Source organism: Seriola aureovittata, chromosome 4 (assembly GCF_021018895.1).
Source record: "Seriola aureovittata isolate HTS-2021-v1 ecotype China chromosome 4, ASM2101889v1, whole genome shotgun sequence".
Lineage (NCBI taxonomy): Eukaryota > Metazoa > Chordata > Actinopteri > Carangiformes > Carangidae > Seriola > Seriola aureovittata.
Window position 1 is genome coordinate 9,003,508 of NC_079367.1, and position 25,257 is coordinate 9,028,764.

At 42.7% G+C, this 25,257-nt stretch overlaps 1 protein-coding gene across 2 annotated transcripts; it reads left to right on the forward strand.

The window, feature by feature from the left end:
• Positions 1-1,365: 1,365 nt before the first annotated feature.
• On the forward strand, positions 1,366-25,257 carry ets1 (v-ets avian erythroblastosis virus E26 oncogene homolog 1). Of its 2 annotated transcripts, none has more exons than XM_056373974.1 (8): positions 1,366-1,756; positions 13,322-13,441; positions 14,270-14,470; positions 14,774-14,851; positions 15,314-15,511; positions 16,864-17,124; positions 21,514-21,632; positions 21,997-25,257. In XM_056373974.1, exons 1-8 carry the CDS (start codon positions 1,690-1,692, stop codon positions 22,210-22,212), a joined length of 1,260 nt encoding a protein of 419 aa, XP_056229949.1. In that variant the 5' UTR covers positions 1,366-1,689; the 3' UTR covers positions 22,213-25,257. The 2 variants fall into 2 exon arrangements, with proteins under 2 accessions (XP_056229949.1, XP_056229948.1); XM_056373973.1 differs by having other exon boundaries at positions 1,368-1,756; positions 15,266-15,511.

The following is a 25,257-nucleotide window of genomic DNA, read 5'->3' on the forward strand; positions in this document are numbered from 1 at the left end:
ACTATTATAATCTGTCATTACTGTTTCTGTTGCCATGGGAGGTATTCCCTAATGGCTGTGGTTTGTTCAGAGTGGAGCCTTACTGAGGCTGAAAAGCCCAATCTTTCTCTCCTCTTTGTTCTTTTCCAGTGGCAGAACAAATTCTTGATTCAATTTTCAGTAAGGCATGGTTGCTGTGTCTGATTATTGTGGATAAGAAAGCACAAAAATCTAAAGAAAGCAATGTAAAACATGAATTAGAACAGGCACAACGCCTTATTCAAACTAGATTTCCATTGATGCTCTTGGTGACAGTTTGATTGTTTTTACTATCTGTCCAACTAAACTATCTTTAAACCCTGCATCTTTAATACACTTTATTTTTATATAAGAATAATTTTAAAGTTAATACTTTACCTATTCACAAATATATACTTTACTAATAGCTGATGCAGCTGTTTAAAGAAAAAAAAAAAAGACATGGTTGCTTTTTATTGATCAGGACAAGGTGAACAGGAAATACTCCGAGGTGTTTATGAGGGTGAGTTACAAGTTATGAGGAAGCCTGGACCTGCAGAATATGGGACAGAGACAGTCCCACAGACTCTCCTTTTAGCTCATAGATAATGGTTCTTCACACGTAAACTACATCTAAACTGTATTACTATTTTAAGATCTAAAACCACCTCCAAAGATAGATTCTTCTTTTACTTACCCTCAAATCATCCAGTAGCCTACTGTTCCTATAATGTTCCTATAGTGGCTCACAGTGTCATATAGCGTACAGTATGGCAACCATATTGTACTCTATTCCGTTTTCGCCCCCTATAGTTTGCCTGAAACATTCTAGTGTAATTCCTTTAGGGACCTACACTGTGTAATTTGTGAGTGGATGAAGATTTGTTCATAACCTTGATTGTATTTCTGGGAACGAAAGATGCTATGATTCTTGAACGAACTACAGTATTAGCTGTCATCATGTTGAAAGTGATAGTATCCCTCTGTGATTTGGTTAAGCATCACTACAGTTCACAGCAGCTCTCACGCCTCCATAGTGTGTTTCATCCCTGTACAACGCGAGTAATTTGCGGGAACATGTAAACTCCTGATGACGTGAAGGGGTCTTGGTACAAAACAGCTTCTCACAGAGGCACGGAGGAGGTGGCAGGAGTAGAAGTACCCTAGTAGTGGTGGTGTGCGAGTGCGTGTGTGTGTGTTTGCGTGTATGTGTGCGTTCGTGTGTGTGTGTATGTGTGTGTGTGTGTTTAGAAGGGTGGTGGTGGTGGTGGGGGGGCATTGTAATTGAATTGTGAATCAACTGGCAAGTCAGTCCCCTTAAACACCGCCCCTTTCAGCTGTCGTCGCGCTCTGTCTCTTTGCAATGCAACGCCCATAGCCAGAGATAGAGAGGAAGGAGTGAGTGAGTGTGTGAGTGAGTAAGAAAGAACGAGGAAAAGAGGGAGTGTGTGTACATGTAGCCGGAGAGGGAGAGAGGGAAAGAAGAGAGAGATAAGTTAGGAGTTAAAGAAACCGAATCGGTTTTTGGTGTGAGGGAAAAGCTAAAAAAAAAGGAGAAAGAAATAAAGAAAGAAACATCGGCCAGTTGAATTGACCGGGGCGCCAAAGGAAGAGAAGATTTTCCCATATATTGTGTGTTTGGAGCTGTTAGAATAAAAGAGGGACGCGGCGTTATTAAGTCACACTGATCTGATGATCATGACGGCAGCTGTCGATATGAAACCGACGTTAACAATCATAAAGGCTGAAAAAATGGACGGTGAGTAATACAACTCTTTTGTAAGAGCTTGACAGTTAACACGAGACTAACATTACTCCTAGATGTTCTCCTTGTATCAGAACCGGCTGGTGGGTAGAACACGTTCATGTTAATTCTCGGTAGATAGATGCGCTGAGAGGGACATGACGTCCTGGCATCTCAGTGTGAACACTGGTGCTGGTTGCTTAATATTGGACAACACGCAACACTTGAGAGAGGAAAAATACACGCCTGAGGCTCCACAGTCATGCAGTAGACTCTCCTGTAAATGTGTGTGTGTGCGTGCGTGCGTGTGCGTGTGTGTGTGTTTGTTCTTATTATTGAATGAATCAGGCTCTCACTAGTCTGCTTTTAACAGTTCACAATATGATGTGTGTGAAGCAAGGTGCCAGTATGAAAAAGTTATTAGACTCCAATTTTTATATTGTTATTCATCACTAGACTTATTGATGCCATGTAGGCAAGATAAAATGTCATACAACATAACAAAAAATGATTCATCATAATGTGACAGTCCCTGTATTTTAGTACTCTTTCATGTAGCTGACATCTTCTCAAGCACTGCATGTTTTAAACACATATTGCTCTAATTACAGCTAATTAGTTGTCCAGATCTGCTCTTACATGTATCCTTATGCAAGTTCAGTTTTGTCACATTTTGTTTTGGATGTGTGTTGCTCAAATTGTCTATTGATATATGCTTTGTAGGTTTGTTGTACAAATGATATCCCTCTCTCTTTCATCCTGCTTTGATCTCACTGGGGATCTATCACCATCTCCTCTCTCTATCTCCCATCTAAGCACCCACCTCTGACCCATATACTCAGTGCCATACTGGGAGAGCCAGGGCATTCTGCCCAGCCGGCATGGGGGAAGACAAGCAGTGGTGCTTAATTACCCCCTCCCCACCAACCCCACTGTCTCCCTCTGCCTCCCTCCCTTCTTTCTTCTCCACCTCACCCTCCTCCTTAGTGGTTGAAACTGACTTTCCAGAGGGAAGGAGAGACAGACTGAGGTGATGAATCTGCAGTGCTGAGGCTTGCCTCTGTGACCCTGCTGCCTGGAAGGCTTGGCATGCTCCAGGGGTAGTCCAGGGCACAGTCAGGGAAGCCTGCAACTGCTTTGTTTGTGTTGGGTTTTTAAAACTTTGTGTGGTTTCACTTCTCATTTTTACTCAGACACACATTATACATGGTGGCATGTATGGATGATTTGCATTTTGCTAATCCCCAGTGCTTTTGCAGCTCCAGTGCCATCAAGTCTGTCAGTAAAGCAGCAAACAGCATTGATGCATCATGGAAATTTGATACTAATTGCTAGTGTTGACCCACTAAGGGGCTGTGACTCACCACATTAACCAAACTTCTCCTCACTGTCAATACCTGCACAGCATAGATTCTCACATATGCATCTCAGAAACTCGCATAAAAAAAAAGTGCTGACAGCTGCAGTTAAGTTGCCAAAGCGTAGTGCTATCTTGCAAAACCATTTCGCAATGCTTGCTCCTGCTTACGCTCACTTGGGTGCACTCAGGTCAAGTCGAGGCTGCCAAGGAGCAGTTCACAACTTCACACAAACACATAATTTCTCCACCTCAAACACACAGGCTGGCTTTTATGTTCACTTCTCGGTATGACCATGCCTTCAAGATAAATGAACTACCCATGTCCACGGCTGTTCCTGATCCAAGTAAGACATATGTCCTTCTGCAGTGCATGCATGTAAAGCACCATGACAGGCTGTTTGTTTACAACTTACAGAACAAGATAAGCGCTTTGGACAAAGCCAAAATGCATTTGTTGATTTGTTGGATTGTGAAAGTAGCCGCCCTCCCAGTGGACATGACTCCTCGGCTCTTTGCAAGCACAGAGCTATGGAATTGTGGGAACAATAGGGAAGACACTTTTCTCCAAACACCTGCAGCCACATACTATACATACATGCATACATGCATACCCCACTAAGCTATAAGTAGTTTTCAACCCACCTTAATATATTGTTTGTTTTCCTTTGCGACGGATGTGCAGACAGTGTCAGCTTACCCAAAGCCCACCCTCTCTCTCTCTCTCTCTCTTTCTCTCTCTCTCCAGCAGAGGTAGTTCCCTTCAAAGCGCTTACACACTGCCGGGGTCAGAGTTGCACCCAAACAAGGCTTCTAACGTTCCACCAAGCTTTTATTCCTCTATTTGTAGCAGTCAGTTCCTGACACAGCACACTTACTTCAATGTAACCCAGATTGTGGTAGGTTGTAATTGAAGGCATCAGGTAGCCATAACAAAAACTGTCAGCTCTACAGAGGTGGGTTTTACTTAACAGTGTAGGTGTTTCTATTGTGAAATTGCAGACATGAAAGCACAAGAGCCTCATCTTTCTTCTTACTTGTGTATCGCTGACTTTGTTATTGAGTGGTAGAGTGTATTCATGTGACATTGTTCTGTGGTTAAGTATACATTTTAATACTCAAGAGAGCTGTCAATCATTTACAGTACAAGTCTGTTTGAGATGGAGTGAGTCGTCCACGTTTTTGCTTTCCTTCTGTGTTCATCAGGTCAGGGTTCAGTGAGTGACAGGAATGTTTGTGAGCATGCCCTGCTGGGTGGCATGCATGAAGGCATAGAAGGAGCTCAAGGGGGAGGCTCACTTTTTTTTTTTTTTTCTTTATCTGATCAAAATGCTGCTGTTTGTTATAACTGGCATGCCTGGTGCCTCTGCCGAGAGCCCTTATAAGGAATCTCCTTCCACGCCCGCCACGTACAGTATGCACACAGGCACACACAGGCCATAGCATACGGATGACTCTTACAAAAGCTTCACTGACTGTCTTTTCCAAAAGGTGCCTCCCGTGTGTTGGTACAGTGTGGAGAGGGGTAGCTCGTGCCAGAACAGAGCGCGTTACATAAGCTTCAGGTTTTTTGTTTTTTTTTCTTCTTTTTTTTTTTTTTTGCTCCGCTTTGTTTGTGTCAGCACTCCTTCAGTAGTGCAGTGTAATATATGCCAATGTTTGAGTGTGCGTGGCTGGCTGGCAGCTGTGCAAACACTGTTTGGGTGATCCAGGCTTCTCTTGATGTGGTCTGTCAATGAATCGGGCAAAACGGAGCAAACAGGTCCGTTTTTCATCTGACGTTCACTGTGTCAAACTGAGGGCGATATGTTTTGCCAGATCAAAACTTGATGAGTCAGTCCAGTGTTCAGTGTATCACACATATGTCATTAGGTAGTGTTTGACCAGGCCATGTCTGCGCCCAGAAGCAACAGATACCAGCTTGTTCGATGCTGGTCAGACTTGTCAACAGACTGGCTGGATGCTAGTGAATTGGATGTCTGTTAGTTTCCACAATGACCTTGTCTTTCTGTCTTTCCCGCGCTGCTCAGTGATGCCACTATGTTACATTAGATGGGTTACCCCCCGCTCCCCACCGTTCAGCCCGCGTTTCATTCATTGCCCCTTCATTCAGCCTGTCATCTGCAGTGTTGCTCATATAAACATGAAACAATTAAACTGCGTGGGTCCTATTTTGACGCCTCCCTGGTGAATACACGCCTTAATCTTTGCTTATAAAGCTTAGTCATACAGTAAGGCGTGTTAGCACTAGATACAGCAGTCTGCTAAATGGCAAGCATATGGTAAGAAAGAAAGGGGGGTGTGGGGGTGTTTGAGGGATGGAGAGAGACAGATCTTCCAAGGTGTGGTTGATGATATGATGGTAGTAAATATTCCTTGTAATGCTAAAAAATAAAAATGATAATAATTAGAGATCAAAATGGTTAGAGTGCGTCTCCCAGCAATCAGTCTTCAACAGCTTCTCGTTTTACTCACATTCCACAAAAAGCTAACAACCAAAACAAAGGAAAATATGTTCCTTGGCTGGGGAAATAAAGCATTAACAAGCATGTTTTGTAACAGACAACTCTTTTCAATTATTCACCCACCCACTCACACAGTTCCTCCTCCTGCATCGCCCCCCCCACCCCTTCCCTTTCTTCCTCTGTTTCCATGTCTTTCTGCCGGCCACAAGAGTTTCTCTCACGACACCTTGATGTGGTGTAGAGTGAGTTCCTGGGAAGTGCACTTTGTACCATCCCCAGTCATTCCTTGCTTGTAATCCCTGAGTCATGACACTAGACGCCTGCCGCATGCACCGCACGCCACTGACTGTCCGACTGTGCGTCTGCTTGGCTCGCTTACTGGTTTCAGCCACCACAGGCCTCTCCCTTCCTCACTTTACCAGTCTGACTGTGAACCCCAACTGGCCTGACTCTGCCCCAAAATGGCTCCACAAACGCCCACGTGTTGCCCTCCCTGCTCTGTTGCTGTTTCTGTTTTATGGTTCTACATTTAAGCGCTGTGTTTCCTACAGTGGAATGGAAACTGGGCTAGTTTAGCCTGCTTTGAGAAAATCAGTCCACTGTCCTGAAAAGCAGCAGGTTTGTTTCACCACGGATGTTCAGCTGTCCACAACCAGGCCATGTCACTCATTTCTGTTCAGTTTATGTTCCAGATTTTCTTCCCTTGTTCTCTCTTTTGTCTGCCTCTTTCGCTGCACACCACCTGTTTTTGGAGTCAGTGTGCAGTGTGTGTGCTGCTTTTGTAATCAGGTGAACAAGTGGGGCAACAGCTCCAGACTTTATGTGTATCAGACCTACAGCATCAGCTGTATTGATTGCTTGGCCTTCCCAAGAACAGAAGGATAAAGAAGGGCGGGTTTGTGTGGGTGGGGGGGCTCTGTTGTGTAGGTGCGACTCTGTGGCAGTCAGGCGGGAGGCACATGTGCTCTGGCAGCCCTGGAGGAGGTCGAGGAATACTGCTGTTGGAGTTGTGGCTATGAAAGTAAAAGCAGCTGGATTCCGCAGCTTTGTCTGCCTAGTCTGACCTCCCTAGTGTCACTGTTTTCAACATATTAAAATGAGTTGCCTTTTATCGATTACATCAGCTGTTAGGCCCACATGTCCAGAGCACGAGGAGAACTTGATTTTGATAGAAATGCCATTGTGTTCTTGGAACATTATCTGACAGAGAAGGTCTGCTTTCTGCCTCAAACATTGGGTTTTGTTGCATAGTTACAAGGTTACTGAGTCATTGAGCAGGAATTTTACAAGATATGGTCATTGCTTTCATCATGACCAGTCACACTGTCGAGTGAAGCAGCACGATACCCTCTGAAGTCCAGTCATTCTTTGATGAAATGAGTCACAGCCTGTCTGTGCTTGCGTATCTGTGTGTGTCTAAGTGAGAGAGAGAGAGAGCGAGAGAGAGAGACACACACAGGGAGATAGTGAAGACAAGGAGTGCGTGAGTTTACACAACTGCAATGATATGCACACGTTTTAGAAAATTACTTCCATCTTTTATTGCAAAACACTGAGTGGTAACTTTCCAGTTATCAAATTGTGGTTTCTAATCAGCACAGTCAGCTAAACCTGAGGTGTTTCACGTCATCATGAAAAATAACGTATCTTAAGGAAGAGAGATACTGCCAGATGTTTGATGTTTTACGCTCCTCTTAGCGATAGAGCCTAAAAACACTGAGCTTAAAATAGACGGGTAATTCATCATCCCGGGCTGAAACCATTTTGCCACTTAGACCACAAGTCATTTTTGGTCACATTAGAGGAAAACAAGAAAGCTGTGAGAAGCACATTAGCGATTGTAAAACAGAGGTGGAATGCGAGGCATGCAACATGAAAACACTGTGGTCTGGGGGGAATTTATTTATCAAGTATCCATCTGTCGCCCATAGCTCGCCTTCAAACAAGCAGCAAACTCTTATATATGTATGATGCGTAATTAGACCCAGCCATTACAAGACATGGATGCATACAAAAGGATGTTCGATGAATGTGTGGCTGTGCGCTGCCCCACATAATTCACACTTCATATCAGGAGCACTGGTTGTGGAATGTATCAGTTTGGACAAAAAATGAGGCAGTCACCATGTTTTGTGGAAAAAATGCAACACAGAGAATAAACTGTTTGTCAGATGTGTCGTGTGTTTGGTTTAACGGCTAAACAGTTCCCCCAGAGCATCCCCTGTCTGTTTACAACAGAGGATGGAGCCTGGGAGGGCAGCTAGCCCTGGACACGGCTAGGCTAGCACCACCTGCACTCACACACACGCAAGTACAGTGCTCGCCTGTCAGCTCACTTCTCCTCGCCAATATTGAACACTGACGGATAAAAAAACGACAGTCAAATCCTTTTGGACTAAGAAGTGCTTTCATTATAAATATTTAACATATATGGAGGTCATGGAAAACCTTAAAGTTCAGTGAGATTTGTCAGATATCTTCTGTTTGTGTAGCGCTGTAGTGCATACTAGGGTTTAGCTTTTTCCCCAATATTATTTATCTGCCTTCTCAAAGTAATAGAGAACTTGAAGGTTGTGCAATTGGCTGTTGTGAGAAGTACATTACTGTTGCTCAACCTTTCAATACTTGATGCATACCTAAAACCCAGGCTGTTTCACACTGTTAAGGATAACAGAGCAAGAAAGTTGTAGGCAGTTAAATAAGCAACAAGGAGCCAAATCCCGCCTTGCCCCCCCCCCCCTGTTTTTCTGGAAAGAAAAGAATTTCCATCAAGCTTTTAGCAAAAAATATGTTTAGCGTCTGTTGGCGATGGTGTGGATCATTTCAAACTCAGAGGTAATGTCGTATCAAGCGCTGAGACTTTGGCATAAACAGTAGAGTTAATGCACTTTCACATCATAAGCTAATATGATTTCAGGGATAGAGGGAGTGGAAGAAAAAAAGACAGAGCAAGGCAGCTATGGGGTATTAGTCTCACTTATTGTCTGCTCCAGTAGCCGGTGTGTCTGTGGCGGTGATCGTCCCAGACAACTCTAGTTTCATGGCCAAAGACAGATGTCAGCAGTTGTGGCCTTGTCCCGTACAGCTGCTTTACACCACCACAGGTTTGTGCTTGAAGAGGGCAGCCAGAAGCCAGTGGTGAAGGCCTAAGAATAAAACTAGTGTTTCAGCACTGCTGTCAGTGATGGTGGGATGCTCCTGGTTAGTGAGTTGGATCTCTTTAGGTTAACACGGTCCGTATTGGAGCAGGCTTGGGTCTAGCTCTGGTCTGGCCCGTTCACACTGGCTTGAACCAGGCCTACACATCTATTCCTGGTCCTTGGCATTGAGATGGAAATCTAAACAGCGGAGCAGCTGGCTGAACAAGCAGCCCTCTCAAAACCAGACTGCCACCCCATCCTCCTCCTCTCGCTCCACTGCAGCCCTCAGCCACCACTTTATCACCCCGTGGCGTTCAATGGGCCCCCTTCATGATGGTTGGGTTTATGACCCCGCGTTCTCAGACCAAGGGTCCAGATACAGATCTCCATCAAAGGCTCTCTCAGATACCACTGTCACCCCTGGTCTGCTGTGGGTAGACTGGTCTGACTTAAAGAGCTGATTATAAGCCCTTGGCAAGTCGCCAAGACCTCCTCTCTTTTTTTTTTTTTTTTTTTTTTTTTTTTTTTCCTGCACCTCGTCGTGACCTTGCTGATATGTACCTGTGTGCATGTTAAGGATACTCTGGAAGAGTATGAGACCTCAGTGGCGGATCTGAAATGTTTGACCCACACCTGAACCCACAACTCACCTCACTTCCCACAGGAAGTGGCAACTTAGCCACAGGAAATGGACTCATTCACATATTTACAAAAAAGCCCACCATACACTCTGCTATAGAGGGGCATAGAGAAGGAGACATGAACCGCCTCACGCTCTGATACTGATATAAATAAATGACTATTTGACCCAAAGTGTTTCAGTCAGCTTTGAATAGCCTGTCAGATGTCGGCCTCTTTCTTTTTTTCTTTTTTTTCACCAACACACACCCACCCATTAGATAAACTCTATAGGGTTATTTATAGCTCAATCACATGATAGAAAGCATATTGTCCCTTATTTGTTGGGTCTGGTTGCCTGCTCTGCTTGTATCATTGCATCATTCTGAGTGGAGGCAGCAGTCCAGGCTTTATGAATGAACCGAGTCTCCGCCAGAGGCTGGGAGATGGCACCGATCCCACTGTGATGTCACTCCAGAGACAAGGAGAAGAGAGGGAGCTTTATGAGACCTCCCATTCATTCTTCTGTCTCTTTCTCTCTCACTCGCTCTCTCTGTGCCCACCCTGCTTCTCTTGTCCTGTGATGGGCTCATATTACAGGCTGGTGACCCCCTCCACCCCCAACCCCACTCCCCCACCCCACCCCACCCCAGCCTACATAGTCACCCCTCACCCACCCGAGATGCTCCCTTGTTATCTTCCCCCGGCCCTGTCCTGCCCTGCCTAGCCCTGCCTGTTCCAGTCCCATAGACTTTGGCCCCAGCCGCAAAAATTCCCAATTTCACGCCCACGCTCTGGCGCACAGGCGAAGAAGACTGCTAATTTAGTTCATGTGTGTGTATGTGCGTTTATATGTGTGTGTCACTTTAACAACTAAAGGTTCCAAATAGAAACCTCCGTCTAAGGTTGGGTTGGAGGGCTTGGTCGTAAGGGCTGGACAGTGAAGGTGCACAGTCTGCCAGTGAGAATCCCAGGGAGCCATATCGCTGTCGCACTCAGCTGACTGGCCATTAATCATATCATGGCAAGAGGGGAGTGGCTAATCAATACCTTTTACTGTACATTTACATCCAGACTAAACATCAGTCTCACTTCATCAGTGATCCTCAAAATAGATAGACTGATTCCTTCCGCAACGTTAGAAGAAATTGGTTTCATTTCAGACTTTTCGCTGTTTTTACTCGGAGTCTTATTAGTGAAAAAGTGAACGACGAAATGCTGCTTGTGATTTACACTCACTGCCACATTTCGTGAGCTAAGTGGATGGGACTAATGTGGAAAGTGATGACTTGTGGATGCTCTGACTCTCAGTACGTACTGACCATTCTGTATCTAATGGGACTCGCAGGCATTGAAATCCTATCAGGACTTCACCATTTACTAGAGATTGTCTAGATCCAAGCTCGCCTCTCTCACTAATGGATGCACACTGTACATTATCTCTGCCGCAGATAACTTTCATATGGATCATTCACCATGGAGACTACTCTATTATCATTGCACTTTTAAGACTAGTGCTTGCCTTTCAGCGTCGCTGTGACCTCTGCTTCATGTTTTTAAGATTGAATTTAATAAACATACAACAAAGCAATGTATGTACATATAACATACTATAGAAAAAGATGAAATGTTTTGGTGAAAGTGCAGTTGTTGTGGCATTTATTGTGCTTTGAAATGCTATAGGACAGTAAACAAAAATCCCACTTCAAAATCAACATAAACAGGGGAATAAGTAATTCAAAATAAAAGCAAAAAAAAAAAAAAAAAATCAGATAAATTGCAGTTCACATTTTAATTTGCTCTATAATCATGGTTCACATATTTCTCTCTTTTAGAGTGCCTAATGGTAGTTCTCATGCAAGATGGTGTTGAGTGTCTTTGATGGAGGATTTAGTGCTAAAGTGGGTTCAAGTCGGTGTGGGCAAGTACAGGCTGGGGCTGGGTTGATAAAAGCAATGGGGTGGGAGGGAGGGGGAGGGAGGGGCGTAAATGGTTGGAAAGTGCAGACAAACTCCACTCGATCCAGCTTAAATAAACTGCCACATTTCGCCTTTGCCTTGACATCAAAGCGCAGACTGTCTGAGCCCCCAGTCCCATTGCAGTTTGCAGCCGTTTGCAACATGCACGTTTTTGCACTACCAACACTACTTAAAAGAAAAATGAGCTCAGTGGAGGCCTAGGCAACCTTGCTGTCAGGGGCACCTTTTGCATGAAGACAACTCACTCAGGTCTTATTTTCACTGTGAAACGCTTCATTTTCATGTGTGAGCTGCGTCTCACAACAGTTTAACTGAGGTCTTATGTGAGACTGTAAAACCACGTTTATGCTCAGCTCTTCATCCTTGTTTTTACTTCTGACTAGAATGAATAACTTTCTGCTTGTTCACCAGTCTAACAGAGAGCAATATATTATTACAGACCTAATTGAATCAGATGAAGAAGCAAAGAGCTCTTGTCTCTCCCCTGTCTCGGGTCTGTTGCGAGGTTTCTTTCTTTAGAGAGAAAATAGAGGGAAAAAAAGAGCTAAAGACAGAAAAAAGAAAGTGGGAGACCTAATTTTACAAACAGCCAGACAGACATTGGTTACATGGGCAAAGGAGGGACAGCTGCTGTGCATTCCAGACGAGGTCGAGACGTCAGCGAGTGGTGAAAACAAGAATGAACTGTATGTTGCCCCAGTGTACTGCTGGCAGATAAAACCGCCAGCCAGCGGAGATGCCAGAACATCTGGGTTCGACGAATGGCGGTGCTGTCAGAGGAGTGACACAACTTTTCCTCATCACTAGTTTGGCTTCAAGCCAAGCCGTTTGAGATGTGGTTTTTAATGATTTTAATCGATGTGCAGTTGAGGCAAATAAGAAGGATGAGCTAAGGAGAAAGACGCGAAAGTCAAAAGGCCTGAATAGTTTTTATCGGTCTATTCCAGCGTTAGTGGCCCGAGGGTCTTTCCCCTTCTCCCCTCATCATCTCCTCAGTTTTGCCCCCTTATCCCACACTTCTGCAGCCTGGTAAATCTAATTAGATGAGTGTGAGTCATCAGGCACTGTTTAAAGCCATCAAAGGGATCTCTGTTCCCCACTGGGTGCCCACTGGCTGTGAGCAGAGAACAGAAAGCCTAGTGTGTGACCGGGACCCTCGAGACAGCCCACCCCCATCTTCCCCAAGCCACCCGCCAGCAGTCACAGTGACATCATCACCTCATCCCTCGACCCTTGACCTCCCAGAATGTTTGACCCCATGCTTGGCCCGGTGACAGTAGGCCTACTGTGTAGGGGGCAGCATGGTAGGAGGGCTAGCAGGGGTCATGGTGTCACCAATGGGCACCAGGCGCTGCTGTCCCACCCAGGATGTGCGTGTAGGAGAGAAATTAGTGCTTGTAGTATTTGTAAATAAACAGAACAAAAGACAGTCGGAAAGCCACATGCATTTCAACTGTTCCAAATCACCATGCTCTAAATTCTGTTTATAAACTGCACTGATTTCCACTATCTGCTATTCAGTCTCCTGACACATGCACATGTGCGTCGCCTGCAGAAGCCGTGCACATGCAGTGTTTCCTCAGTTTTTTTTAAAGCGGCCAGATCTGATGGTGTGACAGCTCTTGTTTAAATAAATTGGATCTGATATGGCGACAGTGTCTGTCTAGACGGGAGGTAATTGTTGAACCATGTTGTTGATCACGGTCAGATGCAACTGTGTTGACTTTGTTTGTGTGTGTGTGGGTGCATGTGTGTGTCTGTGTAAATAGCTAAGAAAACCACATTCACAAGTCGCTCTTTTCCCAACCCCCCCTTCCTCTCTCTGTCTCGATTCAATTTTCCATTCAGTAAGCTTCACTGGTATGAAGTACTATACAGGATACATTATTTTAGCTGTTGTCAATAATGATTAAAGCATTATATAATATTATCATGTTAGTAATTGCAATGCTAAATGAAATAGATCTAGATATTACTCAAAATAACATCATAATCAATGTTGTTTGTTTTGTGATTGGCAGATCCGGAGTGCGGCGATGTCCCCCTGTTAACTCCAGGAAGTAAAGAGATGATGTCGCAGGCTCTGAAGGCCACCTTCAGTGGCTTCACAAAGGAACAGCAGCGGCTGGGTATTCCCAAAGGTAGGACTGTAAGCTGCTTGTACTCTCATTAGTCCATATTAACATTTGCATCGGGGAAATGAAATCTTATCAGTAAAGCATGAGCCCCTCCAAAACCCCCTGAACACATCACATGTCAAGGACGCACATTCATTAGATCCTCTCACGTCATCGCCTGCTTTAGATCATTCAGTGAGGGTGTCTCTTAGAAGGATTCACTGAAAGGCAGGAGAAACCCAGTTATTCCAAAAATGGCATTACATTAAAATACGTTTCAGTCCAGGCAGACTGACTGACATTCCAACTTTCAGAGAATCCAGACACAGAGACAGACAGTAAAATAATGAGTTAGCTTCCTAAATTCAGGCTGAGTGCCGAGCCTCTTCATGCTGTTTGGAAACAGCAGGGCTTTCAGTGTCTTGTCTATGTAATGGTGCTATATCTGCAAAACTATGCTTTTGGCTTGTCATTACCACTGCTATTTACATCCACTGCTGCCTCCCTGTTTGCTGCTGATTGATTTGCTATTGGTAGATATATTTACCACAGAGGCAGTGTGAAAGTTTGCAGCATAACCAGAGGCCTGAGTTTTCACGTGATGAAAACAGAAATAAATATGGTTTGTGATGTGCTGTGGTTCATAGTGCTAGAACCAGAAAAAGTCCAAATTTCATCTGTATGTCATATCAGTCATAGGTCAAGGTCAATGTTAGAATACATGTATGAATACATATGCACTTCAGAGAGTAGAGCTATAATGTACCTATAATACTTGATGTTACTTTAACCAAAAAAAAAAGGTATTACAGTGACATGACTAAATAACAATTGCAATTTCTGATCCCTCAGATCCCAGACAGTGGACAGAAAACCATGTGGCTGAGTGGCTAACGTGGACAGTGAACGAGTTTAGTCTGAAAAACGTTGAATTCAACAAATTCTGCATGAACGGAGCCAGCCTGTGTGCGATGGGGAAGGAGCGCTTCTTGGACTTAGCACCTGACTTTGTTGGTGACATCCTTTGGGAACATTTAGAAATGCTTCAAAAAGGTGAGGTCATATTCATCTTAAGACTGATTTTCTGATTGTTTTTTGGCATTTTTTTGTGGCATTATAAGACAGTTTCAAGACAGTGGCTAGACGCTAAAAGACTTGTTATCTCACATACGCTAAGTGAGAAAAACTCACTCATACACAAGAGGGTCATATGCTGCTGGCATTTGCCGTACAAAAGCCGAACAGGAAGACACAGTTTAGCGCAGGTCATTAATTTTTGATAATGCTGGATGCAGTTACACGATACATGAAATCAATGACGAGGTCACTGACGCTCTCTATCTATTTTTCATGAAGAGGATACAAAGCATTATCCCATCAATGGACTGACCTCCAACTTCCAGGAATCCCGTTATACCTCAGACTACTTTGTCAGTAAGTACTTATTACACTCATTATATTGTTAATCAGTCGGTGTAATAGCATGAGATACATGCCAGGAATATGAATGCAAATGGAAAAAAAAAACAAGGTTTATTTTTGTGAATAAAAGAGGATCGGGGTTTGGTGTAGTGTAAAAATGGATATTGATCCCAGCAGTAGGTGTATATTGACCATATATCACAGGCATCACTTAAAGTTTTGCTGAGGTTACGTCTTAGCAATAAACTTGCCTAAAATGTGCAACATTCCACTCATGCACTCAAGGCTGTGTTTCGTTATGGACGATTCACACGCGAAGCATCAGCACAGGAGGGATAACGACTCCACTCTCTTAAGATTGATCTTTTCCTCCACTGTTTTACCCCACTGCTTTCTATCTACACTCGTTTTCCTTCGTGTCTCCAGGCTACGGTGTTGAGCATGCTCAGTGTGTCCCTCCTTCTGAATACTCAGAGCCCGGCTTCATCACAGAGTCCTACCAGACGCTTCATCCCATCAGCTCAGAGGAATTGCTGACGCTCAAGTATGAGAGTGAATACCCTGCTGTCATCCTACGGGACACGCCCCTCAACCCGCTACAGGGGGACTACTTCTCTGTCAAGCAAGAGGTGGTATCCCCTGACAACATGTGTGTGGGACGCCTCAGCAGAGGTGAGGGCTCTTAAAGAAAAGAATATAGCTTTAGCCTGGAGAAGCGTTGCAGCGAAGAATGTGCTGCATGTATGTTGCACTCAACACTTTGCTTGGATTGATTGCTTGATAAACGTGTCCACATGTGTGTGCGTGTGTTTATGTGAGTACATGTAAATGTTAAGTGTTTCTGTGGGTGTATGCGTGCGTGTTATTGTGCTGAAGCTACCAGAATCTTGTCATGCCACATCAATGTGTGTGTATTAGAGGAGAAAAAAAGCAGGCCCTCAAGTTGGTTTGTGGTTCAAGCAAACCCGCCTCATACACTCTAGACTGGGCTGGGGAAAAAAAGAAAACTATTGTTTTTGTCAGTGTGATACACGAACAAAAGCCACAACGTGTTCTCTTCTTGCCGCTTGTCCTTTATGTAAAACAGTTCAAGTGGTGTAACCTTCAAGTTTTTTTTTTCTCTTCTTGTTTCTGTTGGCCTCTTTTCCTTGACTCAACTTTAAGGTTCTGGGTAAGGAGATAGAGGTGTCATCCTCAGTTAGCAAGCGTGGGGTTTTTCTCATGAAACTGTTTGCTTTTCTGAATGCACGGGCTTGTTTTCTCTCCCAGTGATAGTTTACAGAGGAATTAGCAGCATGGTTTACATTTATAGTCACAAAGCTAGGATTTTCTTCTCACAAATCCCCAGCTGTAAAAATGAATAGCATGTGCCAAGTGCACTATACAAGGCCCCTTATGGTGCTTTAAGCATTTGCCTGCAACGTATGAGGTCGAGTCCTCATGCATTACACATACCAAGCTCTTGAGCGTTGCGTTGTGCTCTCCCAACGTGGGAAAGTATTTTTTTGCAACACAACTGATATCCACATGTGGCTTCAATTTCAGCAGTTGGAAGATTTCGGCATCAATCGAGGCGCTGCATTATCTGTCATTTGTTAATGACTCACCATTGAAAGGCTCCTCTTATCTTTCCCAAGGCCAAAAATAGCAAGGCAATTTGTGTGATTGTCTTCCATTTAAAATCAAACTCGAATGGTGGTTGTGCACGTGAAATGAGGTGTGAAATGCAGCAAATGTAGCACTGTACTGAAAACTATAGCTTAGCGAGCAGGAATATAATTTACTCCTGAGGTGTTGTTTATGTCACTTCCATACACATAGCTCCTTTGACAAAGGCGACGTAATGTGTGACAGTTTACGTTCACCAAAATACACATAAATCTTTAGAAGAAAAGAATGACATGCACATTACAAATTCAGGCTTCAGTGTTTTTTAAGAATACAATATGCAATAAAATGTACAGTTTGCTGCTTTTGCAAGAACTTTTATTTAAAAATTGAACCCTCTTTCCATTTCATCTCAGGTAAGCTCGGCGGCCAGGACTCCTTTGAGAGCATTGAGAGCTTTGAGAGCTGTGACCGATTGACCCAGTCGTGGAGCAGCCAGTCTTCATTCAGCAGCCTGCAGCGGGTACCTTCGTATGACAGCTTCGACTCGGAAGACTACCCAACCGCCCTGCACGGTCACAAGCCCAAGGGCACCTTCAAAGACTATGTGAGGGAGCGCTCAGACCTCAGCAAGGATAAACCCGTCATCCCAGCAGCGGCTCTGGCAGGATACACAGGTAAGATGTGTAGAGGTCAGAGTTTATACATTAGAACTTTTTGTATAAAGTCCTACCCCAACAAGTACTGCAGCATTTTATAAACCCTTTTCACAGCAGACATTTTTAAACTGTCATGGCAGGAAAATCACAGGGTAACCAATAACGTTAATCCTAACTTACACAAACTTTACAAAATGTAGAACTGCATTATTTATTTATTTACAATAGTTACACATATAATAATAGTGGGGTTTATGATCCCGGTAGTGTCTGCATGCCATCAAAAGACTTTTAAGATATCATGTCTTGCTTCAAAAGATTCCATTTGTTGACATTCACTCTTGTGCATGACGAAAAAAAAAAGAATGTTATAGCCTTGAACTGCGCCTAGACTAGATCATTCGTCTCTATAAACATAAAGACACAAAAGCTCAATTAAAAGGTCAACTTGTCTTTTTCTCTAAATGTATTGCAGAAATCTCAGCAGCGAATATCTCAAAATCAGGGTAAATTAAACCCCAAACTATTATGTGCATGACTTTTCTTTTTTTGGGGGGGGTGAAACATTCTCACATGGTGCAGAATTCCCTCCACCAGTTCTATGAGAGGCAACGTTCAGATGTAACACACTTGTTGATGCTCTGCAAAAGCCCCAGATGTGGGGGTGCCTTAATGCACTGCTTTAAGACAAAAAAAAACACCTTTTACCAAGGCAGCACAAGTCATGCACATTACAGGAAACAAAACATATTTCGCTCGCACCTTCTTCTCCTTCTTCTTATCCTCTCTATCTCTCTCAGTCTTTTGTTCTGTCTTCACTTATCATCTACCTCCTTGTTATCTGCAGCCCACATCTCAACCTCTTTTTCTTTTTTTTTTTTCTGGGTCGTCCTAGCAACGCTGGTGAAACACAAAAATCATGTCTGCCCCTGCACATAACACCAAGAAAAAATTATCTCTTCATCTCATGGCGCATCTTCATACTCGTACACGCTCAAAGAACCGGTGTATGTAAAGTATGTTCTCCAACTTCTTTTAGATGTGGAGATATTTGCAGGCTCCTCTAAAGCAAATGCACTATTTTAGCATCTGACATGGTTTTTGGTTTGAAAATGTGCATGAAAAAACTCCTACTGTTACCACTTTTAACAGTTTCACAGGATGTGCATTTTAACAGTCTGTTTCTAAGATTATATGAACCAAGGAAACTGATATAAATAACTTAAAGGCTTTAATACGTGTTAAATATTACCTTAAAACATGAAGAACAAACTTTCCAAATCATGTGTTGCCTCAGAAAATAGATATGAAATCTTTGTGGACACTGGTAAAGGATTTTAGTTCAAGTTGAATCTTTATGACACAAGTAGCTGTTTAAAAATTGGAGTGTAAAGCGAGTTGAACGGTTCCGCTGAAAACACTGAGTCGCTTCTTAACGCCGAAGTGTTTGGGGACTTTTTCAGCCGTGTTTAAATTATAGTCACAAGGCTACGAGGTTGCCAGCATTGGAAAAAGGGGAACTCCAAGCAAATCTCCAACGTCACCAACAATGCATACATCAGATCTCAATAGACTGTTCCAAAGTTGGTATGCACAAGTTAATTGGTCATCTCTATGGTTATTAGTTCAAAAGCCGCTTATAGAACAATGAATCATTCATTCGTGATGATGTCGGAAAGATGTCGTAATGTACATATAATCAAATAATGAGTAAGACACAGTTTGAAAGCTCTTCACATAACGAATAAACTAAAAATGAATGCATAAGAATAAATATAATGCATAAGCTGATATAGTTAGATGTAAATAGGACTCTTGGCCTGACAAACATTCTGTATTTACTACAGAGATTCTAATACCTGAGATTTTAAACAAGCTATGACCAAATCTTTATGATTTTATTTGCTTTGACAGAAATCTGTGCTCTATCAAAACGTAAACCAAAGCATGTGGAGATATCTTCCTCCAGCACCTTTTCAAATGCACATCACAACACTCCACAGACTCTATTTGCCACTTTAATTGTGACGTCTGACACACATCAGTTATTGAGAGACAGAGAGAGCACAGATGACACCAAAGAGCTCATATGTGAAAGCCTTGCGAGTGTCTCCAGCCTAATGCACAGTAATATATTCTCACTGAGGATGTGAGAATGTGCTTCCTCTGTGCTTTTATACAATGTGGAAAAGGAAAAGATGAAGAAGAAAAAAAAGAAATCATGCTAAATCACCCCAATTTCCCTGAAAGGAAAAATGTCGAGCAGCCTGCTCTGGTCATAGCTGTTATTAGGAGCAGTGTAAGGAGAGTGTAGTCCTTGACAGATGGAAGCATTTTTTGAGTGTACATGTGTGTGCGTGCCCATGTGCATGTGTGGGTGGATGAAGAATTTGGGGAAGAAAGGGAGAGCAAGAGAGAGAAAGAAACCTCAACCAAAAAAAAAGAAAAAAAAGAAATCAAACCTCAAAATAAAGAAACAGGCTTTTGTAAAAATCTCAAATTGATGTTTGTGACAGCTTGACAGCTTGCTCTGCTCGGCTTCCTGTCTCAGTCACGGGGTGACAGGTGACACTTGTAGCGAGGACAAGGAGCCTGATAAGGCTACAGAGAGATAAGTGAGGCTCTACTTGTCATCTCCGTGGTTTCCTGTGACAATTCGCCATTTATACCTCTGTATACACTAACATCACGCTGCCTCACAACATTGTAAACCGTCTGTATCGTGCTACTTTGCCGTCTCTCTCCTCTTTGTCTCTGTCTCGCAAGTCCAAACACACACAGAGGGGATTTCATTTGCATTACCACTAGATTCAGTCAGGTGGTTAAAAAATGATTTATTGTTAAAGTTGCTTATCAAGTTAAAGCACCACATTGGTCGCACATTCTCTAATATGCTAATCATGATTCGAACACCTTTGAGTTGAACTTGGGTTGAAATAATCCATAGATGAATCCTGTTTTCCTGTTTATAGCTGCATATGATCAAGGCTCATTTCGCATGCCATGGGTCAAATACTTAACGCTGCTGTGAATGCAAGCCCCCACCCTAACCACCCCTTTTGCCACACTGTATGCTATTTCAATGAGGCCCATTGTACATGGAGACTTGAAACATATTTTTGGAAACTTTTTTTTTTTGTCAGAGGGTCGCCAACATTCTGGCGTGAGAGCACAGGGGGCTGGTAAACGGGCACTGTATTACCCTTATGAGGGCTCGCTGTTACAGTAGCAGACTCTTGGAATGCGAGTCAGAACTCCAGTCTGAAAGAGACTCACTGTTGCGGAGCCACTTATTTTCCAAAGTTGGGGTGGCTGTTGTCATCCACCTTCTCGAATCCTATCAGTAGCAAAGAGGGCTCTGAGACGCCATTTCGAGTGTTCAACCCACGCGTCTGTGTCCCTGAAAGCTTTTGTTTGTGTTGTTTGAGGGTATATTTGGGTTTCTGAGGCGTTCGAGAAAGCTAACTTTTGCCTAGCCTCATTTTGCTGAGGCGGTGTGCTGCATAGGCAGGTGTGATTTCAACATGCGAGCCTCAAAAGTGGGTGGGTTAGTGTATATGGTGAAAAACCACAAGATCAAAGTGTACTTCTGTGAATCTAGTTCAGAGATAGAACCAGCCCCTTTTTTAGGTTGATCTTTGTTCTGCTTTCCCCCCTTTTTTTCCATGAGATGTAATAACACTGAAGTTTGGTTTTACAAGGTTATTATATTACTCTTCATTCATGAAAAAGGCATTCCATTGTAACATTTCAGATGACTTAGCAACTGCACTCTTTCTCACACACAGACACACACACACACACACAGAGTCTGTATTCAAGTCTCGGAGATGTGTTGCCGAAGGCAGCCTCTCTTATTTTAAACTAGTGATTTCATCAGTGTGGAACGCAGACTCTAGATTCACATAGTGCACAGGGCAACTGGCAGACAAGGGAATACATGATGAATGGGACTGTTGTATTTAGGAGGACATTTGGTTCCATTGCTGTACTTCAGTCTGACCCAGATTAGAAGGTTTACTTTGCCCCTCTTCAGACACAAGTGAATAATTGGCATGAATATTTAACACTTTCATACTGTAGAGATCTTTGCCTCCTTTTTACCTTCTTTGCACTTACTTTGCTTTTCAAGTATTGTCAGTCTCTTTTCTGTTTTATCCTTGCTTCATTTAGCATTAACATACCATCAGATAGATGCAATGTACTGTATCTTTAAATATAATCCAGTGCTTTGGGACATTGGAAAACAGAACATGAGTGCTCCCTGAATCTGGATCTTGATATCTTTTCCCTGAGCTCACACTTTGCTACTTAAACCCCCAGAGCAACCAACAACAATGTGTCCTCTCAGTGTAAACAGCTCGTCTTTAAATGCACACCTCCCTCTCTCCCACATCTGTTGTGCAGGCAGCGGCCCTATCCAGCTGTGGCAGTTTCTTCTGGAGCTGCTGACCGACAAGTCTTGCCAGTCCTTCATCAGCTGGACAGGCGACGGCTGGGAGTTCAAGCTCTCCGACCCAGATGAGGTGAGAGGTCGCGACACCGCTGGTCACTGGCACACGTGCTGGGAGGTCCTCAGTAGTTAAGCAGATGAACAAGATATCTTCTTACGTTGTCAGGGTGTTTGTGTTGCCTTGTTTGGCTCCATTCATAGTTAAACTGTGCAGGTTTCACGTAAGTGGTGATTCATTTCAAAATGACTTAGTCATACTGAAACACCAAAGTACTGGCCTTGGATGTACATGTGGATGATGACATTTACTGATGATTACAAGATTTGATTTGATTTTTTTATGTGACTTGAACTGAACTGAACTGAACTTTTATTGTATGATTTTCTAACTGTTAATGACACATCTTGACCCCACTTTGTTCCCTTTATTGTTTCAGGTTGCCCGGAGGTGGGGCAAGAGGAAAAACAAGCCCAAAATGAACTATGAGAAGCTGAGCCGTGGCCTGCGCTACTACTACGACAAGAATATCATCCACAAGACGTCGGGGAAACGCTACGTCTACCGCTTTGTCTGTGACTTAAAAAGCCTGCTGGGGTACACTCCTGAGGAGCTGCACGCAATGTTGGACGTAAAGCCTGATACGGACGAGTGAAAGTGAAGCTGAAACAGGAAGTGAGGACAAACGTTAAGGAGCCACATGGACTGGGGCTCATAAAGTGGTCTTAACTGTTTGATAGCATCGGTAAACCATTTTTTCTTGGGGACCAAAATGTTTTTAACGGCTAACTGTGGTCTTTGTCAACTTCGAGCTCCTGTCTCTCAGACCATGTTTTCAAAAGAAGGCACAACCCAAAAGCCTGTATTCATACTCTGTTGCAGTTGAGATGTGTGTGCGCGCATGTGTGTGTGAGCGTGCGTATGTGTGATATATACCGGTATTATTTAGCAGCTCAAGGCAGATGGAGCGCTATCGGGTAGAGTTCGGGTTCCATTCTGCCTAAAGTAGCACAGTGGGGAGACGAGCACAGCGGGGCGGAAAGTTCTCGCTAAGAAAAATGGTTGCCAAAATGTAAAAAAAAAAAAAAAAATGAACTGAGGAAGGTTTAATGTCATTTTTTAGATATTATGTTCACTGTTTCTCTTTGGCAAGGAGAGAGTTTTCAGCTTGGACCAAAAAGTGTTGTTTATAATTTGTTGTTTAAGAAGCAGATGCTTGTGCCAGTATTGTATTATTGATGTTGAGAACACCCAATGTAAACCTACCTAGCAGGCATATATTGGAAAGATTATTTTTTCTTACGTTGTAAATGAAGGTATCACAGTGGAACCAAATATTAGATACCATCAGAAGTTTAACTGTTCCCTTCTCCAGGAGCGTTTAACTGAAAATGTGCTGATTCGTTATCAGACAACACTATAGACACTGGCCCTGTGCTCTTATAGGGTGTGAGGACCTGGTGATGATGATTACTCATACCAGGAGCTGTCTGATTGACAAGACAACTGAAAGTAGCCGTTGCGTTTGAAACTGACGCTTTCACCTTTACGTACATGTTTGCCACCTTGTTCGAGACACATATTGTGACTGAAACTTATGCATTTTTGCATATACCACCAGTATTAGCAAACTGTAGACAATCTATGTGGGGAAAATCAGGAGTCTTTGGTAAGAAGCGTTGTTCAATGTGCAGATTAGATGCATAGTTTGTCGGTTCACTGTCCATGTTAGCGTTGCTTTAGAAGTGTTTGAATAGTCTATGTGTCTGTCTGTACAATAAAATCACAGATGGAGTAGTTGAGGGAGTGATTTTACAAAATCCTAAGAATGTCAGATTACTGTTTCTTTCGTTATGCAGTACATTTTGGCCATAAGGAAGTGGCTGCAGAATAGTGTGAAGGTACAGTGTAGGTAAAAGGGACAGGCAATAGAAAAATGTTGACTAGGGAGAATTAGAGGCGGGATAAATGAAGATGAAGGTGACTGAAAGAAATGTGTGGATCCCACAGATGATGATCACTTGTGAGGAAGAGGACTGACAGAGATGATGCAAGTTGGCACTGCTTGGGGGTTTGCATTATGTGGGCTGTGCACTGTGCCACTGCCATCAAGGTCGGATGCAGTTTTCCGTGGAAACCCGAATGCATATAAGAGACGTGTAGGACTAGTGACGAACATTTGTATTTCATTTTTAGCTTTGTGTGCTACTTATCTATGAACAAAATAACGTTCAGTTCATAGTGAGTAACTCATGTAAGATTCCACCCGTATTTGTGTAGTTTGCTCAAAAATACTTGCTTAGACATTCACTGGTTACATTTGAGCAAATTGGCAGCAGTTTCCTCCCAACAGTGGGAACAGTGGCTGTACACTGGCCTTATGGGAAATGCCAAAGTCAAAAATCATCTTAGAATATAATGTTATTGTTTACAGTGGCTGAATGTTACCCATATGGATGAAAATAGCTTTTGAGATGTCTATTTGTACAGATTGTATTTCATAATGCTTTATTGAGACCCAGATTACACAAATAAGCAAGAGACAAAGCAGGAATAATAACCAAAACCCATGTGAGGTCTTTGGCCACAGTGCTCCATGTATCGTCCATAGTGTTGGAAGACAGGGACCAGAAATCTCTCGCGTTTTTTGGAAAGTGTTGACTTTTCTTTTATCTTTTGTTAACTTGTTGGAAAGCACACAGCTTTAGGACAAAGAGAAACGCCTTCGCTGACCTGGGTTTCCCACTGAGTGCAGGAACGAGATGCTGTATATGTTCATAATGTTTAATTGGTAACAAACTTGTCCACCATTGTCAAGCACTGACTCGCAAACCTTCACCCAACCGACACAAAGAAAATCAACAAATGAATTAGTAATAAGCTTCACTGTACCTTCATTCTGTTCTGCATGTCGGTGTCAAGGTTTCAAAACACTGTTTTCTGTTTTGTTCAGGTTTTTTTTTTTTTTTTTTACTGATGTCAGTATTTTATGTTAAAGAGAGCTTTAAATATATTTCTAAGGATTGCTGATGCCCCAACACAAGGTCATAATGTTTGTATGGTTGACTTCATGAGATCAGTGTGCTCAAAGAAAACCTTCTGTTACTTAAAATATTCGTATTTTTAAAAATTATTTTGTCAGGAAACATACTGTTACATACTGTTGTTAACTGTCACAGATTACTGCAGGTCTTATGTATTAATGAACCTTAGTCAGGCAAGTGTATACACACCAAAAGATTGTGGCATATGCATATCTCAGAATGGATTCAGAAGGAAAAACATTTTTCTTTTGTTTTTGATGTTGTTTTTTTGTATATTTTATAGTGTCTCTGTATTTTTTTTATGAGATCATTTTTATTGTATTTAGTTCACAAACATTTGAATATTTTTCAATAATTTATATTTTATAAAAGACAAGAGATGCAGACAGCTGGTGCTTTCATGGGAATTTAAAGGTAGCGCAGGACAAAAAAATGTAGCGATTTTATTTTTTTTTGTTTTTTTTTTGTTTTTGTTTGTTTGTTTGTTTGTTTTTTTAATCCTTTTTTATATAGAAAATAGACCTGTCTGCTAGAGAAAAAAGGCTGATGCTGGCCCATCAATGATTTCTGCTGGAAAGGTTTTATAAACTGTAGCTTCTATTTCTAAAATGTACTTAATGTACTTCAAAATGTTATAAAATATATGTGAACAAAGA

What these genes read in the sequence shown, in the direction of transcription:
- ets1 (XM_056373973.1), top strand. Translation starts at nt 1,690, where the DNA reads ATGATCATGACGGCAGCTGTCGATATGAAACCGACGTTAACAATCATA. An exon ending in AAAGGCTGAAAAAATGGACG is followed by an intron (nt 1,757 to 13,321) that starts GTGAGTAATACA and finishes TGTGATTGGCAG; the next exon opens with ATCCGGAGTGCGGCGATGTC. An exon ending in TGTGGGACGCCTCAGCAGAG is followed by an intron (nt 15,512 to 16,863) that starts GTGAGGGCTCTT and finishes ATTTCATCTCAG; the next exon opens with GTAAGCTCGGCGGCCAGGAC.